This window comes from Rousettus aegyptiacus, unplaced genomic scaffold (assembly GCF_014176215.1).
Source record: "Rousettus aegyptiacus isolate mRouAeg1 unplaced genomic scaffold, mRouAeg1.p scaffold_m13_p_1, whole genome shotgun sequence".
NCBI lineage: Eukaryota > Metazoa > Chordata > Mammalia > Chiroptera > Pteropodidae > Rousettus > Rousettus aegyptiacus.
In genome coordinates this window covers 4242198-4261559 of record NW_023416284.1, presented here as the reverse complement: position 1 = coordinate 4261559, position 19362 = coordinate 4242198, and the positions used below count along the sequence as shown (strand labels likewise).

At 48.8% G+C, this 19362-nt stretch overlaps 1 protein-coding gene and 1 long non-coding RNA gene across 5 annotated transcripts; one reads left to right on the top strand and one right to left on the bottom strand.

Moving 5' to 3' along the window:
* Positions 1-1719: 1719 nt before the first annotated feature.
* LOC118609169 lies at positions 1720-6439 on the bottom strand. 2 transcript variants are annotated; one of them, XR_004953240.1, is made up of 4 exons: positions 5561-6439; positions 3501-5059; positions 2633-2680; positions 1720-2065 (listed from the first exon to the last, which is right to left on the bottom strand). It is a non-coding gene; the product is annotated as an uncharacterized LOC118609169 (long non-coding RNA). The 2 variants fall into 2 exon arrangements; XR_004953239.1 differs by having other exon boundaries at positions 1720-2680.
* Positions 6440-6668: 229 nt separating this feature from the next.
* Positions 6669-19362, top strand: ERRFI1 (ERBB receptor feedback inhibitor 1). 3 transcript variants are annotated; one of them, XM_036228282.1, is made up of 5 exons: positions 6669-6817; positions 9324-9519; positions 15829-15996; positions 16105-16181; positions 16817-19362. In XM_036228282.1, exons 3-5 carry the CDS (start codon positions 15875-15877, stop codon positions 18013-18015), a joined length of 1398 nt encoding a protein of 465 aa, XP_036084175.1. In that variant the 5' UTR covers positions 6669-6817; positions 9324-9519; positions 15829-15874; the 3' UTR covers positions 18016-19362. The 3 variants fall into 3 exon arrangements, with proteins under 3 accessions (XP_036084175.1, XP_036084177.1, XP_036084176.1); XM_036228284.1 differs by lacking the exon at positions 6669-6817 and adding an exon at positions 6967-7226; XM_036228283.1 differs by lacking the exon at positions 6669-6817 and adding an exon at positions 6967-7983.

Below are 19362 nucleotides of genomic sequence, written 5' to 3'. Positions count from 1 at the left end.
AGAGGGACTAACAAAAGTTCAGGATTTGAATGAGACGGCTAAGTTCAGAACGGATAACCTCAAAGGATCCCTAGAGCTAAGCATCCGAGAAAGGGAAGGATAGAAAATTGAAAAGGACTGAGGAGGCATCGGAAAGGTGTGACAGCGTGGTGGCGTTGAGCTCAAAGAACAGAGAACGTCAAGAAATTTGTCAGTTCACAGTTTTAGATGCTTACCTTACAGATAAAAGAGGAAGAAGAAGAAACTGCTGTTTTGGATGCCGGATGTATACTGAAAACGCCATTTCTCTTTTCTCCTGGTCCGTCCATTCTCCGGTTTTACCGTAGGAAACGACCGTCTCCTCTCCTCGCTCCGCTGGTGTTTCAGGCGGGAGGGTCCATCCTACCCATGGTTCCCAGGGCTCGTGCTAAGCAGGGCCGGCCAATCACAGCGCCGCATTCCGCCGCCTCCAGTCTGCGCAGGTGAGAATCGGGCCCGGATTTTGCTCAAAGTTTTTCTTTTTAATTGGATGACCCTGGGGTTTGCCGGCAGCCACCTTACTTCTTATTATTAATAAATAATAGTCTCTACTAGGATCCTATACTCTAATTAGTGAGATGGGGCAAAGGCTTACAAAATGTTTATCATTTAAAACAGAAGGAACAGAAAACTCCAAGGAGTGGAACTTTTTCTGAACTTTACTTTGGAAAAGTAGAAACCGTCAGAAATATACATGGTAGATACTCGGTAAAAATTTGTCAAATAAATATAATGCTAACCCTGGATGTCCTGAAGTGTCCTCTGATGCATCATGACAGTACGCCTTAACAGGGAGTAGATTTTATAATATTTCTTTTTCAGTGAAAACTACGTATTTGTCACATTTTTTTCCTTAAACAGCTTTCATTAATCACAACATCCTAAGATGAATGATATAATCACACATGTTTTACCACACAAGCAAAGGCATGGTCACTCATCTTAATTACAAAGTCAAACATGCCTTTTTATAGGGGAAAAAAAAATAATCTTCCATCTTTAAAATATCGGTCATTCACAATCATTATTTTAAGAAAAGTGTGATCAGGAACTTTAGTTCCATAGTCCTTGGATTGACTTGGGAAGCTGCCAGAAACAACTCAAAAGAGATTACAGTGACGAATGTATTGGTGAAATTTAACTAAAGTATCAGCCAATGACCATCTAACCTTTCTAACAGATATAAGTTCATACCCTTCCTTATAAAAGAATATTAAAGCGAAAGCCCTCAGTTGCCATGGTGCCGACACCGGACGTATGTTACTTTGTAGACACCGAAGGATTCACTGCAGATACCCATGATTGTGAGCCTGCGTTTCCCCAAACAAGCCTCAGACACTATCCCGTTACCCTAAGTGGGTAGAGACCAAGGGGCTGACCAAAACCTACATTTGCTTCTCTATCTCCCTTCTCGTCTCCCATCTGCTTCCTAATTCCTGCCAAGGATCGAAGCCAGTCTCTATCCCAGAGTGAGAAGGGCTAATGCCCCGGCTGGAAAGGATAAGAAGGCGACTCAGAAAGAACTCAGAAGGCGACTTAGCACCCCCAACCCAGAATCGCAGCTCCTTGGGTTGTCAAGCTCTTTGGCAACAAGAGCGGCCCCTCTGCCACAGAGACTGAACCATGTCACTGTCCACTCCAGACGTTTCCATGGCGCCCCTGCCCTTAGCGCAGAGTCTGAACTTAATGTGTCTTACACAGCCAAGTGCAATCCAGCCTCCGCTTAACCTCCCCAGCCACCCCTTACCCCCTGGTCATCGACTATGAACTTAACCCCCTCATCTTCCCACTGCTGAAGCATCCTTCGTGCTCGGTGTGGACCTCACGTGGTCTGGAAAGGCTCTCCGACGTCCCCCCAGTCCGGGTTGGTGCCTCTGTGAGCATGCCCGCAGCAGGCTGCCTGCCCACCACAGCGTGGCAACCAACCTCCCGTGAACTGGTCCCCGACCCCGCAATTGGAAGTTCTCCAGGGAGGGTGCCTGTGTCTCTCTGGCTCACTGCTGGGCACCTGGTATGGACTGGCACATAGTAGTAGTTCAATAAGGATCTGTTGAGGAATGGATAAATGTAGGAATGAATAAAGTTAGAAATAGTGAGGAGGGCTGGTATCCACTCAGTTCTTTTCAATGCTACTGTTTCTGGTCACCGGGTAGATCCCATTGTCTTGTCATTTCGGAGAATATGGTAAAGCTGTTCATATCTAAAAGCTCTACAGGGACTTTTAATGTAGGCATAAATCTATTTTTTTTTTTAAAGGAAACTGCCTGTGAATATTTTTGAATATGGACTGCTCGTTACCTTCCCCTCAGAGATGCTAAAAGATTCTCCCTATTCATAGTGTATTTCCCCAAGAATTGCCGGCGCCTGAAATAGAACAATAAGAATATAGAACAACAATAATAATGAAAATAACAATATTGATTAAAAAAAAAAAAACCTAACAGTTATTGAACCCTGATGGGGGCTGGGCCGTGTTCTAAACATTTTTATATGTATCCTCTCACTTATCTTTCTAGCAGCTTTCTGGAGTAAAAACCATTATTATCCCCACATTACAAGAGACCAAGTCACTTCTCCAAGTCACACGGCCAGTGCGGTAGGATTCGCGGCAAACCTCCGATTCCGGATCCTAGGCTCTCACATCTACGCTCCTCGTCTTCTTCTTTTACCCAGAATGAAAGAAAGTATCTGTTACCAAGGGATCTATTTGGTAAAAGAATATCAAATTATTTTAGAGCTAAATGCAAAGAGGGAAATATCTCAAAGCTTCCTTTTTCTTTTCAACATAACAGTTTTACTTCCCATACATGTCGTGTATGCCGAACCATTTGCTTGTGTCTACGCTAACATATCTCATCTGTATTGGTGGCAGTGAAAGAGTGAAATATATTTCTGAAATCTAACAAATTACGTTAATATTATTTATTTATTTATTTGGCAAGGGACTAGAGCACACCCTACTGGCCAGCTCATAGGAAATACAGCATTTACTTGGGTAAAAACGTAATCATGTAACATTGGAAGATAAAATCGGACTAACGTTTAAAAGAAATTTGAAAAAAAAAATTGTCTTAACTTAAAGTATCTGTAGGATACTAAAAAAAATTCTAACGGTTATAAGTTCTAGAAACTGGATAGAATCAGAAATACAATAACCACCGAGAGCATCGGATGTGCTTTGAGAGAGCATTAGGTAACTGAAAAGTGGCTCGATTAAAAATAAACAACTCTACGAATAGCCTCTTTAAAACTCATACTAAGAAAAAGTAGTTAAGCTAACACTTAAAATGGTAGCCCGATAAATTAAAACCAGCCTGCTCAGTCTTCTGAGGCTGAGTACATTGTATATATTTCTCTTTTTCTTTTTCTTTTTTTCTTTTTCCTTTTTCTTTTTTTTAGGGGAAAAGCTAGGAAGGAGGAGTAACAGCCCTAATCACAAAAGGGCAAAATGGAAACTGTAAAGGAATCTTTTTTGTGTGCACCTTTTCAAATGGCTGCTAAAGTTGAAAGCTCAGTGGAGACTTCTATTGTGATGAGACATTCCTCAGGGAAGAATCTCGCTCTTATCAGTATGTGTGTCTTAAAGTAATCACAGCGTTTACTGGATATTTAAAGATATGTATCTGTTCCCGGATGTTTCCAAAACATAAAGTGGCAAACTAAAGAAATCGACCTGTAAGAAATGCAATTCTTCCATTGTCGCGATTTTCTTACCGCACACTGATTTATGAATGAGTAACACAAAAAGCACGAAGTTACATTTATAGAAGGAATGAACAAAAAACAAAGGCTCTAGGACTAGGGACAATGCGGAAAGTGTCCCACTTTAAAATATTTCCTTGTTTACGAAGAGGAACACAAAAACATTGGCATTCAAGAAGAAGAAACACCACAATGTATACACTCCTGTGGGATTTAAATAATATCGAGACACAAATTCGGAAGGATCGACCAGGGCCCCGTCCAGCACAGTTGCGCCTCCTCAGGACTTGCGGGGCGGGGACTGGAGAGGGGAGAAAGGAGCGATGTCCTCGGGAAAGCAGAGTCTGCGATGCTGCGGTTTCCGAGCCAGAACCGCCCCTTGTTCTCGCTCCAAGAACAGCTTCTTCTTACACTGAAAGAAGGACAACTGCAAAGTGACAATTTGGGTCAATGTGATGTAAGTCCAACATTTTTGATGTTTAGAATTTTTTTATATTAAAAAGAATCGGCTGATAGAAATTCCTTGGGAAGTGGCCTCAAAATGAAATGGACGACACATAAAACAAAAAATTGTTTGACCTTACATTTCTTTCTCACTGGAAACGATTTAAAACAAGTTAGGTGCAGTACAGAGAGAATGTATTTTTTTTTTCCTTTAAACTTCTAGGCTAGTATTCTCATCTGTTAAAAGTCAGTGCACGATCACTTGATAAATGCAATACATTAATATTATTTCAAATTACTCAACGTTTTCCTTTTAAACTCTTCCCAAAACATTCTATCATCGTCATGTCAATTATATTGCAAAATATCCGTAGTAAGCTATTAGATAAAAGATTTGTAGGGTGCGAGCCTCCTCGTGTCATTCATTCACAGCTGAGAGAACCAGATTACACGAACACGATTGCAAGCAAAATTCAGTAAGCTATCAGCTTTTCTCTCCAAATGAACACATTGTGATGTTCAGTTTGCAAGTTTAAAACAGAGCGGAAGAGAAAAAAATCAATCACATATTACTAGCGTGATTTACCCAAATATTAGCATTTCACACAGCTCAGGACCGTAGAGTGAGTATCCTGCTGACCTTCTTTCTCTAAAGAAGGGGTGTGTTTGATGGTTGCTCTGGCGACTATCGCTGTTTTATGAATAGGGAGATGTAAAAGCATGCCAATGAAGCCGGCACAAATTACCGCCGTATTGTAGCAACTCGGAGTAGCGTAAGTAGTGTTCCTTTTGGATGAAACTTGAGCTCATCCAGGTCCTCATTCAGTAAATGCTGCACCGTGAGGTCTGAAAAGACGTTCTCTGGCAAGTTTTCCGGTCCCATCCTTTCTTTACACTGATGAGAGCATATGGGTAAGCCGTCAACATAAATGCCACCAAAATGGGGGGTGGGGGGGGTAGGGAGTGGGTGGGAACAACGTGGATCTTCTGTGAATCAAAAAACCTAGTTAATTTGGTAAGAAAATCACCAATTAGTTGTGACTAATTTCCATCATCCGAAAATAATACCGAATGAATAGCAATAAGTAAGAAGATAAGTTAACAAAAAGATGGAATTACTGGATTGTCGATAAGTAGCCTAGGCATGAAAATGGCCCAAAGCCCCTTAGTCCAGAAGGAGCCCGCTAGTCAGAAAGGAGAACGTTATCTCCGCTAAACATGCGTTTATCTTGCAACTGAAGGAGGGCAAAGGGATACTTCAGATTTTTGGTGTGTGTCTGTGTGGTTAAGGACTTGAATTCAAAATTAGGCCTTTGAATTAAATTTAAAAGAATGTAAGTAAATAATAGGAGAGAAAAGGCAAATCATTTCATGGAGTGCAAAGTTAATAATTAACCTGATAATGAGGTCGGAATCTCCCATTCCGTATGTTAAGGAGCCCAATTAGGCGGCGCTAAAATGCAGGACGATCGGGCGTTATTGCCCAAACGCGAGAAGGAGCTCCGCGGAGACCGAAGAGGTCAGCGGGAGGTCTCCGGCCTCTACGCAGTGGAGTACCATTCAGGGAATTTGTTCTAGTTAAAACTGGAGGGTTTCTGTCTGTTTGCTTTCTTTCTTACTTTAGTTACTCTTGGTTTGTTATCATTTGTATTATTTATTTTACGGTTAAACTATAAGCCTAAGTTGCATCACTGGCGCCCCGAGAAACCTCCCGAGGGCTCACTGGCGTTTTGTCCTACGGCATCAGCGGCTGTCCCCGGAGCCATGAGACGCTGTCGCCCTGCGAGGGTCGACTCGGCACTGGGAACTCAAGAGGAGGCTAGACTGGGGGTGGAAGTGCTCCCTCCGGGTCAACCGCCACCAGGGCCCGGCCTCTGTATTTCAAACCTGCGGTTGGAGGGGAGGTGGCTGGGCAGACCCTCTCTCAATCCTCCCATGAAAGGCCATCATCAGCAAAGTGGCCGCACCGCCCTGCACCGTCTCAATGTCCCACACTGGCTTTTACTGTCCTGCTCTGTACTTTGCTATCCCACGCTGTCCCTTGACGTCCCAGGCTGCCCCCTGCAGCCCCACGCTGCCCTGCACCGTCCCTCCCACGCCGCGGGCCGCGGGCCTCGTGGTGAGCGTGGGGCCTGCAGAGGAGCAGCCACGACCCCACCGAGCCCGGCCCCGCGCGAGGCCGGCGCCGCCTGCGGGTGAGCGGGAGCCGCGGCCGGGGCCCGCACGCTCCCGAGGAGAAGCCCCGCGGAGGGCCGTCCGGCAGCGGGGCGGCGCGGGGCGGCGGCGGCGGCGGCCCCGAGGCCCCCGCGGGGCAGGACAAAGGCGCCGGCCCCGCGGGGCCGCGCGACGCCAGCGGACCCCACGCGGGCGCCCGCGGCGCATCGCCCCTTTAAGCGGCGCGCGGCGCGGATTGGCCGGGCGGCGGGGGCGGGGCGCCGGGCGCTGACGTCACGGGCTCGCGGCCGCCTTATATAGCCGGGCGGCCGCGGCCGGGCGACGGCGGCCGAGTGCGAGCGCGGCGGCGAGCGCGAGGCGAGCGGCTGCGAGCGGCGAGGCGCCTGCGCGGTGTCCGGGGCCCTGAGCCCGCGGCGCTGAGCCAGCCGGGACGGACATGCGCGGGAGGGCGCCGGGGGGCAGCCGGGGCTCCGCGGGGGTAAGCGGCCTGCGGGCGGGGGGCGGGGACGCGGCGGCGCGCCGCGGGCGGCTCCCCACGCAGGGCGGCGCCCCGCGCGCCGCGAGGGTCGCCCGGCGCGGCGGCTCCGCGGGGCGGAGGGCGGGGCCCGCCGGGAGGCGCGGGCGGGCCTGGGGGCGGCCCGGGGTCCCTCTCCCCCGCGGGGGCGCGCCGTGTGCCGGGGACTCCCGTCCTGGGCGCTGCGGCGGGCGCCCGCCGGCCCGCGGTCGGCACCGGCGCGGACTCCGACTCCGCTCAGTCCTTTAATTCATCCGGTAGTTCGTGTCCTCCTCCTCTCCTAGAAACGTGACTCTGCTCCGAGCGCCCCAAATACTGCTTCCAAAGGAGGGGAACCGCGGCATTCGGTGCTCCGGGCGTGAGCGCTCATTGGGTATTTCCCGTGTGTGCCTGTGTATTTATATGTATATCATAGTACAGACGAGATGATTCGTTGACCATGATTGCTGCTGTATTGGTGCTTGCTAAGTCTTTATTAGGGTTTCGTCATTGCTTGAAAGAAACCAGTCTCTTAGCTGATTAAAAATATATGTATATATATATGAATAGATTGTTAGTCATAAACTTAAGTGCAGTCAGAATAGAGACTGTAGCTTTAAAAGAGATGTGTTGGTGACTTTAGGTACACCTGCAACACAGGTAGGGCAGGACTGGTTTCTAGGCAACTGTCAGGGGTGAAGAAAGGTGAGGTTAAAACGTTTCTTTCTTCTGGAGAACAAGTGTTCTGCAGAGTTTTAAGCTTTTATAGACCTGTAAGAATGCAGTGGTATACGTTCATTGAGACCGAAACATACTAAGTTCACCACACCTAGCCCCGCTTTTTAAAAAAGCCGCTTTTCTTTCTTTGTATGTCTGTCGTTATACAGTTTTAAGTGAAGTTGTATTTAAACAGACCAAAGACTCACTAGGTACCCATTTCAGGAAATGACCAGATTTCGCTAAGACTAAAAAAAGGCTTATTTCTTATTAAGATGCTGACTCTGATTGTTACCAGTATGTTATGTTATCAACCAAGCTGTTTTCCAGATATTGGGAAATCCGAAGAGAAATACATTTGGGCTTTAGCATGGACTTCTGATACTTTTCATTCCCCTCCACACAGCCGTGTTCCAGCGGCTCCTGGCTAATAGGTGACCGAGGTCTTGGACCAACAATTTATAACCTAATATATATTAGATTGTGAACTCCTAAGGGCAGAAACTGTGCCTCGCACAACTTCTGTCTTACGCACCCTTGCGCATAGTTGATGGTTGATAAATAATTGCATGCGAGCATTTTACGTTTTAAAACTCAGCAGGATTGCACCCGTCACTGATAAGGGTTGCAGAGCAAATCTGGTTTTTTTATGACTATTAGGAAATGTCGGAATTATTTATATTTTGACACAGGTAGAAATTACTGTTTGAATAAATTGTTTTTTCTATGCTCGGTTCACAAAAGGCACTGGTCGCTCTTTCTTAGAAACTTAAAAATTAGACTGTGGACTTGAGTTTTTATGTGAAAATAACTCTTAACTGCTGCTTCTCAGAATTTGAACCAGATAATACTTCTCTTCTGCTAATACTGAATGGTAGCTTTTAAAAGCAAGTTGCCAAATTACAGGTACAATGTATCGTGCTGGAAACTGACCTGAATGTCTACATACCATCAGGTTGCTTTAGGAAGGTGAGCAGAGGAGGGAGGAGGTGGTGTCAAAGGTAATTCCAGGAATTTGAATGTCACAGGCTCCCTCTACCAGAGAAACAACTCTGCTCTTAATCTTGGTAAATTTGAATGGGTGCTTGATCATCAGGATTCCCGTAGCATCCTTTGGTGCTGGTGTTCGGCCATGCTTTATAGAAGCTAATGAATAACTCCCTAGATAAACAAAATCCAATTGTGGTATTCTGGCATTGTTAGCACAGTATAAACACATGCTTTGTGAGGGTAGATAAAACTGGGGAGTCTCAGGGTTCTGAGTGTAAGTTTAATAGAGACTTCAGTTTTAAAGTAGAGAAGAGTTAGTGTGAGATTCAGACTTCAGAAAGGAAACAAAAGATTCTGCGAGTCAGTCATTGTGGTTACTTTAATCCAACTCCTTGTACCGTGAAATTGAGTACTGTCACTAAAAGGCCAATCTTCCAGGCCTCGGTGAGTATATTTTTAAAATACGGGGCTCTGGCTACATGAATCAGGCTTTTTCGATTCCAACGTGCCGGGATTCAGCCAGACATTACAGTTTAACAGAGGAAATGGTAGGAAAGAAGGGTTAGAAGACTGTCCTATAGCTCGTATTAAAAGCCCACGGAATAGGAAAGTCACTGAGTTACAGATTGTCTTAAAAATACTACTCCCTGTGCCTGGAGCGCCGTTCCCCTAACTCCCCGCGGCCGCGTCTCTCCCACCCTTTTGGATTTCAGTATAGAGGGTCACCTCAGGGAGGCCTTCCCTTGCCACCTGTGTAAATACGTTCTCCTCCTTCTCTTCTTAGTTCCCTGCTCATTTCCCTCGAAGTTAAACCGCAGTCTGGAACTGTTTGCTTGCTTCCTCACGAGGCTGAGGCTTCGTCACACAGCAGCAGCCACGTCTCTGTCACCGAGCATGGTATCTAGTCCAGAATAAGCACTGGATAACCTTGCGGAGGTGACCTGTCCTTCCCTCTAGGAGTTCGGGCGATCAGCACTGAGGTGAGTTCCAGTTTTTCTCTGCTGTTGATTGATGTTTAAGTATTGAGCATTTACCTCACTTAGCCATCCACAAAGCATCAGTTTCCCCGTTTATTTATAAACAGGAATGTTAGGAGAAATGAGGTGCTTGTCTAAAATGAAGACGCGGTGGAAGGGAGGGGCAGTGAGTGGCGGGGGGACGCTGGCCCACCGGGCAGCAGAGCGGGGATGGCCTTGAACGGGAGGTTTCACCTCACCGCATTTCCTCATCTGCCAAACGGAGGTTCTACTCCCTGCCTCCTCTTACGGGGGTGTCCCGGGGATCGAGTGAGCATGCGTTAGAAAGTGCTTCGCGAAGATACTGGCGATGCCCTCACTGGGGTGCGTGCTGCGAGAGTGTTAAGGGGGGGCCTGCCGGGTAGGCGGGGTGACCCCATTACCGGTACAGCCAGACCCGCGTTAGGTCAGATACGGTGTCGCAGTGGACCGCGGTGGTGGGCGTGGGCGCAGCCTCGGAGGTTGACGGCTTCGCGGCAAGTGTTTGGAGTAGTCATGGGTGTAAAAGAAGTACTTTCACCCACCTTCAGAGGCTACAGAGGCCAGGTCTGTAGCTAATAATTTTTACAGGAGAATTTGAGAGAGTTGACGTAAAGCAGGAACTTGTGTGGGCTAAGGGTTACCCAAGATGCAGACCCCCAGAAAGCCCGCCTGAGCACCCCCTAAAATCTGAGCATTGCAGTGGGTCATATCTTACCCCAGTTTAACTGCCTGAGGGGCTTGAAGAGGCCACGAGAGGCGGTGACAAGTGGGCTCCCTGGTCGAAGTGGCGGCCCCACCACTGCACCTCCAGCTCCTCGTCCGTAAAAGGGGGGTGACGGCCCATTCATGGGGCCGCGGGGAGCATTAAATAAGTTAATACACATAAAGCGCTTAGAACAATGCCTGTCAGATAAGTGTCTGATGAATTAGTTATTATTCTTACTGGTTTTATGTTCATTGTAACAATCTAAGAGTTACCCATTGGGTGACTTAAACGCTCGTTAAGTAAATTTGAAGTTTTAAAGACTGCTTCCCATCATTAGGCCATTGTGTTTGCTGTCATTAAAGTTAGGATAGAATTCACCTCTCTTTTACAATAGGAACCTATTACGTGAGTCTGAAAGGAATATTTTCCACCCCGTGTGTGTGTGTGTGTGTGTGTGTGGCCGCTGGTTGTAGCGCTTCGTAGGAGAAGCGCACGGGACACACTGTCTCTGCCGTCGGACATAATCGTGCAGGAGAGAAGTGAATCGCGAGAAGGGTTTTTGTTAGCTCGCCGTTTCTTAAAATACTTAGCGAGAAAACTTTCAGAATTAGTCAAGAAATTATGTCACTCAGCTTTGATCTTGATAATCAAGAGCAATTCTCTTCCGTGCTGCCTCAGTTTCTGCCACGTGCGGGTGGGCTGTCGCGTGGGAGCATGCAGAGGGGCCAGGGCTGGCGCTGCCGCGGGGCGCGGAGCCTGGGGGGCGGCGTGGGGGGCGGGGGCAGGGCTCCGCGGCGGCCGCCGCTCGCGTCTGCTCCCGTCTGCCTGGGCGCCGTTGACGTTAGCCTGAGTTCATGCGAGACTATTTAATTACGTGTTTTAAGTCGCCTATGCTTTTAACCGCGAAGGCCGTTTACGCTTCCCGCAGTCGCAGGGCACAGTGAAGGACGCAGCGTGTCCCCGACTCGTGTCCCTGACTCGCGGGCCACTCTTCCCTGCCCCAAATCTGGGCCCGCTGAAAACCCTGGGAAAACCCAATTGCGGCCGTGGTTTCTAAGTCTTTTGCTTTCAGTAAATTAACGCAGGTCGCATAACACTATAATTGTCATAAACGCTGGATGTGTAGATGAATATCAATCAGCAAGTTTTCTTATTAGTAAAAATTAAAATTCCGTAACAGCCCAACTGAACGTTCAGTGTGTCAGATGGCCGGGATACTAATGCCTTAGATGGGAATCACTATCAAAATTTCGTTTTTTCAAAAGATGATTATTTTAGACGTTTTCAAAATGAAGATAAGCACACAAGTGTTGGTTTATTTGGGAGGAGCTAAAGCCATGGGCTCTGCCGCGTTCCTAAATCAGTTTTCTTTTTACAAATTTTGGCTCTAAGTATAGTTACTTTATCTCTCTCTGGGTAGGGGAGTAGTCCTGTGGGTAATTGTTAAATGCAGCTGGAGAGACCATTGATCGCCCTGAATAAACAGAAATCAGGTTCTAAAACCAGATTGAAAGAAGGAAATTACATCACATTTTTAAATAAGGAAGCGCCGGGCAGAACTGGATGAGTTGTGTGACAAAAATGTGCCCCTCCTCCTCTTGTGGATTGCTTCTGAGATTTTATTAATGAGACCTGGTGGCTAGGTGAGCAGATCTAGGTTATGTCTTGAGGGAGCCTCGTTTGTTTTTTGTTGTTTTTTTTTTTTTTTAACAGTTTCAAAGAGACTGTCCTCAAGGTAAAGGCATGTGACTTCACCTTGATAAAGAATGCGCAGTGTGCTCTCTGGTGTGGCTTTTCTGCTTTGTTTTTAACAGCAGCACGCACTGTGCATCATGCAGAAGGAACACAGTGTAAGAGAAGGTGCGATCCAGGGTTTTCATGATTGCCTTAAGTAAACACACAGCGACAGAAACCAGTTGAGAAAGTTACATCATTAACCGTTTAAGCTTATAATTCCTACCCAGGCTGCAAACTGTCCACTGCGGATTCTGGAAATGAATTTAATGAAATCTCTTGCCTGTTAAATACTCTCAACGGGTTACAACACCCGTTACATTTATTCCTGGTCCTTTGCTTTTTCCCTTAGTTCCTCACTGACTTATAGTCCACGTGACTCTTTCATGTCATGACTTTTTAAAGATGAATATTTTCTCAATGTCCATTTAGTAAATATTTATTGGAAATGAAGGATGCCAGGATCTCCAGGGGAAAAAACAGGTCCTGTCCTAGAAGGTGTGGAGGATGGGAAAGGAGTGGGGGCGTAGCGCAGAGCAACCCCCAGAACAGCTGGCCCTGCCCCGTGGGTCGGTGGAGAAGGTGGTCTGAGATGCGACCCCGGAGGATGAGTTGAATCTAACGTGGGAGGAACGAGAAGCAGGAGCTTGATGGGTGGGCTGGGGCCTTGATTTGGAGGCTGTCCCGCCAGACGGGGGCGCTTTTATTGAGCCGGTGTTAGCTATGGAAGAAGGACTTAGTAGCCACTGTGGTCAAGGAAGGTAGGGCCAGGACTGGCACGTGGGACAGGTGGGCTGCTGTCGGACCCCAGGGAGGGCAGTGATCAAACACACGTGGCTGTGACTCAGGTTTTAAAAGGTGTCTCTGGGAACTGGGGTGGGACGGGGGCGGGGTGTCAGTAAGGGACAGGAGTTGGGTGTGTGGAATCGGGGGTGCCAGGGGAGATCGCCAGACCATAGGAAGTGCTAAGTGGGAGCGGGAGCTGGGCTGGAGTCCAGACTGAAGGGTCAGCTGGAAAAGCGGGTCCACACTCCAGGAAAGAAAGGAAGGGTCCGCCTCAAGAAACATGGTTTTAGGGTCCCCCTACCCCAAATTAAAAAATAAAAATCAAGTGGCGTTTAACAGGAAAAGGTTTTCACATCTGGGATTTAACTGACTTTGTAGAAAAGGTGTCATGCCAGTTCCTTAGGTCCCGGTCGGCCCCACGCTGCCCGGACCAACGTTACTTTATATTTTGCAACTGTAAGGCAGAGCTAGTTTTAAATTTACAAGGAAACAGAATTTGAAACACCGCAGCATTAGTTAAATTTTCTTGAGCAGCGTGTTTCTTTTTAACTTGAGCTTGACCAAACTGATTCACTTCTCCCCACCCAAGGAGCACGCATGTATAGTGAGCACTCAGAGCTTGAGAGAGGTGTGAAAGAATTTCAGGTGCTTTCACACCCACAGCTCACAACCTGAAGAACACATTTTGAAAGTCCGCTTCCAGACCTATGGCAGGTTGCCCTTCCTGAGTCTACAGCTTGAAGTTCTTTTCCAAACGAAGACCACATGCAATTAGATCGCCGTCCTGGCTGCTCCCATGCAGGCCAGTAGGAAGTTCCGACAGTTTCATAACGCTGCCCGTTCACAATTCCCCATTGAAATTTAGAGGCAGGTCACCTTCTATGAATACACAAAGACACTATTGTGGTCAGAAGTGAGCTGGCTTAGTGAACACAATTCTTTTTATACTAAAAAAAATTTTTTTCTTAGGAAAGCTAACAAGTAGGTGATGGAAACAATGAATAAAAAATAACTTTTTCTAGAACATATAAATAATTTTAAAGGACCATTGAAATGTAAGTTTAGCATTCTGAGGCAATTTCTGCAGAGGCGATGGTTACACAATCGTTCTGTTGAAAGCTAAGATTTAGATGGCATTAGGAGGCTGACACACAGTAATTACTAGTAGTGCTTGTTGGCCTGCAGACAGGTGGGGGCTGGGCCTCCAGATTCCCCCGCAGCGTTTTCCTGTAATCAGGATGAACAATCTTCACACGTGTGCTTTCCAACTACTTAAACGCCATCCTCTTCTTCCTATCTGGCCTTTCTTTCTTGTATCACCACAGATGTCTTCCCAGGAGTCTTGCCAGCGCCTATAGTCTGCGGAGAAAAGCCCCTAAACACCTGCTCAGCACACAGTGCATAGCAATTTTTTCTAAAAACTGGTTTTTAATTTTTTTTTATATAGCTTTATTTGGTCCAGGTAAAGAAAGGGAAAAAACACATTTGCTTTTGTTTCAGTAATCTAAAACCAACCTTCAAAAAACAAAAAGACTTCCCAATAACTTAGATTTCTTAAATGTTGGCTTCCCCCCGCCCCCGCCACCCTTGATGACATATCTGAGAGACTGATTAAAGGAAAATAATGCTTGACTATTTGAAATAATATTTTAAATTTATTTCAGCCTCTGCCTAGTGTGTCAAAACAGCTGATTATGGGAGCAAAAAGCTGAGGCCCAGTGCTTGGGACCCATCCTTACTTTGCCATCAAACCATTAATATGACTTTATCCCTTTTCATGTGTGTGGGGGGGGAAATAACATACTAAACACTTGCAAAGTATTGTTTTAGATTTGTAGCTAAAAAACTCATGCCTTTCACATTGTATACATTTGATTGACACCAATGATGATAAGTGGTATCGTACATTCATTCAACAAACATCCCAACTGAGCTCCTGCTAGTGTTCTAGGCAGTGATGATTCATGATTGGAACATAGCCTTTTATCTGAGCTCACAGTCTAGCAGGAGGTGACAGATTTGTCCATAAAACAAAAAAATAACCTGTGCACCCCCTCCCCCCACCTCAGTCCTCAATCCTCAGCACAGATATTTGGTGAGAAGGAGCGTTATAAAGTCCATTAAAGGGTCAGTGTGACACAGATAGTTGACAAACGATGTCCTAACCGCATTCTAAGCACACCCGAGTTATCTGAAGACAGAGCCGAGATTGATGCTATAATGAGTAATAAACGTAAAATTAAGCAGAGGCTCTGGGGACTGTAGACAGGTAACATCTGACAAGGAGGGGGGTGGTTTAAAGTTGAGGAAGGACTAGATTAAGGAAAATTGTACTTCCTTAGCCTTTGGCACCCATGCCTTGCAGCTAGGCACCTAGGAGAGGAGAATGTGAAGAATGTACCTTTAAGTTTGTCTCTAAAGGGAGGAGGAAGCCGGCCAGGGCCTTTGCAGAGGCCAGTAATCTTGCAGAACTTGATTTTTATGGGATAATGGAAATTAGTATCTTCACGTTTCTTTATGAACAAGTAATAACTGGAGAGTCTGTCTGTCCCGGGGCCAGCCCTGAAATAGAGAATCCAAGTAAATGCCGGGCTGTGGGACAATCAGGTGCCAGCTGTAGAATCTCTCATCTGACCAGGACCTGCAGTGATTTCCGAGTTTCATTCTTTAGCTTGAGGGAAGGTGAGCGCCGTGCCCAGGGCGCGCTCACGCCCTGGAAGGTCGCACAGTGGGAGGGCAGAGAAACGGCGGCGCTTTGGCCAGCGAGCGGGTTTGTCGTGCAGCTAGCTGTCAGGCTCTGCGTTAGGTCTCCTTTCGCTGCTGATCATTTCTCGCTTTGCTGGAAACATTTCAAACCTTGGATTAGCATGTACTACAAAAAATGATTTTCCTTGTCTACCATTAAGTACTCTCATAAGAAGTATGAACGAATGTAAAACTGTCAAAATGAAGTGACAGTCTGTAACAGAACTTGTCAACGTCCCCTGAAATTCTTTAATATTAGCAATTCATGGGTATTTCTGAATCGTTTCCTTTATTCTCTCATCTCTTCTTTATCCCTCTAGAGCACAAAAGCCACCCAGGTGCGGTGACATCGCAGAGTAAGGCACGATGTCATCTGCAGGAGTTGCTGCTCAGGAGATTCGGGTCCCGCTCAAATCTGGCTTTCTGCATAACGGCCAGGCCCTGGGGAGCGTGAAGGCTTGCTGGGGCAGCCGCCGGGAGTTTGAAAAGTGCGTAGGGGACTTCACGCCGCCGGAATCCCTTGAGGGTGTGATATTCAAATGGGATAGAGAATATGATCACTGCTTGTGACCAAGATGTCTCTCCTTTCCTTTCAGAAACTTGTTAAATATCCATCCAATCAGCACGGGCTACAGTCTGAACGCTCCTGGCCAGGCGCACCTAGGCCCTCTTGGTACGTGTTCTGCAAATCCAGGAAGTCGACCTGGGAGAGGAGGGTGCCGTTTGGGCTGTTAGCTTGTGCCCCTTTTAAATGAGGGAACGACCTGAGTGTTTCCAGTAGCAGTCTGACCCCTAGTGGCAGCAGGGCCTGAAGGTCACTGGCTTCCCTCACGCCGGGGCCTGACCCCAAGTCTGATCCCTGTCCTGGTGGACTTGGGACACTGTGCCCTTTGCAGATTAAGGATTAAGTTCTGATCCAGCTGTGACACGTACTTCAGAAAGTGGACGAGGCCTCCCGCGTTTGTACGGAGTGCCCGATTGAAAGTGAGAGTTGTGTGAATGTCACACCTTGGAGAAGTGGGCGGTGGACCGCATGGTACTTTTCCTGCGAACACTGTGTCCCTTAGACTTTGTCGCCAGCTGCTTGTCACCTGGCGGGCAGGCCCCCTCCCGGGCAGTGCTGCAGGTGGCGCTGCCCGCCAGGGCCTCGTCTCATCCCCCTGGGCCGTGGGCACCTGTGCGGTCGCATCCCCGAGATGACGAGGCTGCTGCAGTGTGGCATTCGCGTCAGTTACACGCTGCTCAGCCGCGACCTTCGCGGTGTGGCCGTGTGCCTGGCCTTCTGCTGACCCCCCTCGTCCATTCCAGGGCGCACGGCGACCCCCGCCCCGATGAACGGCCACCGCTTCGCCGAGCACGGCCCCCGGCGGAAGCCCAGCCTGCCGCCGCTCATCATTCCTGCGGGCGACGCCGCGGGCGCGCACGACGAGGACCGCGTCGCGGGCGGTTTTAAGAGACTCTCGGTGTCGGGGGGCCGCGCCACCAGCCCCCCGCTCACGCCCGGCAGGGGCTGCGCGTCGCCGTGCACCTGCGCCGCGCTGTGCGAGCGCCGGGCGCGGCCTCTGCCGCCGCTGCCCGTGTCGCAGGCGCACAGCGCGGACTGCGACTGCGAGGTGGAGTTCCTCACGGCCGCCGACACCGACCTGCTGCTGGGCGCCCGCGTGTGCGCGCTGCGCCCCGCCGCGCCCGGCCGCCGCAGCTTCCGCGGCTGCGGCCAGGTCAACTACGCCTACTACGAGAGCCCGGCCCCTTCGCTGCTCGACCTGCGCCCCGCGCCCGGGCCCAGCGGGGGCGCCCCCGACCCTGACCCCGACCCCGACCCCGACCCCGCCCCGTCCCAGGCCCACCGCAGGCTGCGCAGGTCCCACTCGGGCCCGGCCGGGTCCCTCAACAAGGCCAACACCAGGGGCGCCGGCCACCCGCACAGAGCTTCGCCCAACTCCGACGACGAGAAACCCGAGGTGCCCCCCCGGGTCCCCATACCTCCTAGGCCAGTGAAGCCAGACTACCGACGGTGGTCGGCGGAGGTGGCGTCCAGCACCTACAGTGACGAAGACAGGCCTCCCAAAGTGCCGCCCAGAGAGCCGCTCTCCCAGAGCAACTCCCGCACCCCGAGCCCCAAAAGCCTTCCGTCTTACCTCAACGGGGTCATGCCCCCCACGCAGAGCTTCGCGCCCGACCCCAAGTACACCAGCCCCAAAGTGCTGCAGAGACAGAACAGCGAGGGGTCGGCCAACAAGGCGCCCTGCATCCTGCCCATCATCGAGAATGGGAAGAAGGTCAGCTCCACACATTATTACCTCCTACCTGAGAGGCCGCCGTACCTGGACAGGTACGAGAAGTTCTTTCAGGAAGCAGAAGAAGCAGACGCAGGCACCTACATCCAGGCTCTGCCCGCTGCCGACGGCCTCGGGTCCCCGGCCACAGACAAGCCCGGCCCGAAAGCAAGAGCAGACCCGGGCGGCCCCGGGAAGCGCAAGCACCTGCCCTGCGTCGTGTCCCCTTAGACGCGGGGCCGCGGGGCCACAGAGGAGCCACCGCAGCAGGTGGCTCCCGAGCTGTTTTCCAGTTCATCTGAGGTTCACCGGGAAACAATTTAGCTGCAGAATAAAACAACTGGACTCTGTGTTAGAGAGGCTGGGAGTGGCTGTGAGGGGCTTCATGCGGAGGGTCCCTGGTCTCGTCGGCTGTCCAAGGCCACAAAGACATGGTGGGAGGGCAGGACGGGGGCTCGCACGCACGTGCACACTGCACTGTCGACCGTAGTGCAGGCCAACCAGTTGGTGGCTGTCGTAGAGTAATAGATGCCCCGAATGCTACAAACTCAAGCTGCAGAATGATTCCCGATAGGCTGAAAATTGAGCAAAAAAAACCGCAGTATTTAGATCGCAATCATAAAAAAAAAAAAAAAAAAAAAATTCTAGTAAGTTTGAGGATTTCTGTCTCTGGCCTTGTTCTGTTTTGTTTTGTTTATTTTTGCAAGCGGGTCAGGGTGTGTGTGCTCGCTGTGGGTCGGCACCGCCGGCCCAGGCCCGCGGACCCCGCCTCGCTTCTGATTTCCCCGAGGGGGGTCACAGCGGTTTGGCCACCACCCGTCACCTGCTCATCTGCTCATGTCTTGCATCTTGAAAAATGAGAAGCTAATAGAACTAGTGCATTTCCTTTGTCCCACTAAAACGGCCCATTGCCACATTTGCCTTACAGAAGCAGCGGGAGGCCGACTGTCCCCGTGTCCATCATGTCCATTGTAAGCAATAATGAAACAGCTATGTGATTGAGAGTTTCCGTGTGGGGATGTGTGTGGTGTGTTTTTGTTTTTGTTTTTTTTAGACTTAATAAAACAGATAACAGCACAAGCTGGCCTTGTGTTGCTGGTTCCTATTCAGTATTTCCTGGGGATTGTTTGCTTTTTAAGTAAAACACTTCTGACCAAGAATGCAGTATGTCCTGATACCAGAGGTCACATCAGCCTCGCTCTTGCTTTTAAAACTCTCACAGCTGGCTGCTTCACCGCAATTCAGCGAGATGTAGCTCGTGTTCATCCCTCCACGGCTCCCGTGTAGTCATCCTACGTAGCTAAGCACAGGCGAGAAGGTGCTCACTAAACGTACATCACTGCAATGTTCTCTTAACAGTTAAACAAGCTGTTTACAGTTGAAACTGCTGAATGATACTATTTGAGCTATTTAAAGCTTGTATTTTAGTGTGAACTAAATGAAGGTTAAAACATGCTTTAGAAAAATGCACTGATTTCTGCATCATGTGTACAGTATTGGACAAAGGATTTTATTCATTTTTGTTGCATTATTTTGAATATTGCCTTTTCACTTTAATAAAGTTATACTTATTTACAA

Excerpts from the sequence above, each read along its gene's own strand:
- ERRFI1 (XM_036228282.1), top strand. The coding sequence starts at position 15,875 with ATGTCATCTGCAGGAGTTGCTGCTCAGGAGATTCGGGTCCCGCTCAAA. Across the intron at positions 15,997-16,104 it reads AGCCGCCGGGAGTTTGAAAA|AAACTTGTTAAATATCCATC; the intron begins GTGCGTAGGGGA and ends CTTTCCTTTCAG. Across the intron at positions 16,182-16,816 it reads GGCGCACCTAGGCCCTCTTG|GGCGCACGGCGACCCCCGCC; the intron begins GTACGTGTTCTG and ends CGTCCATTCCAG.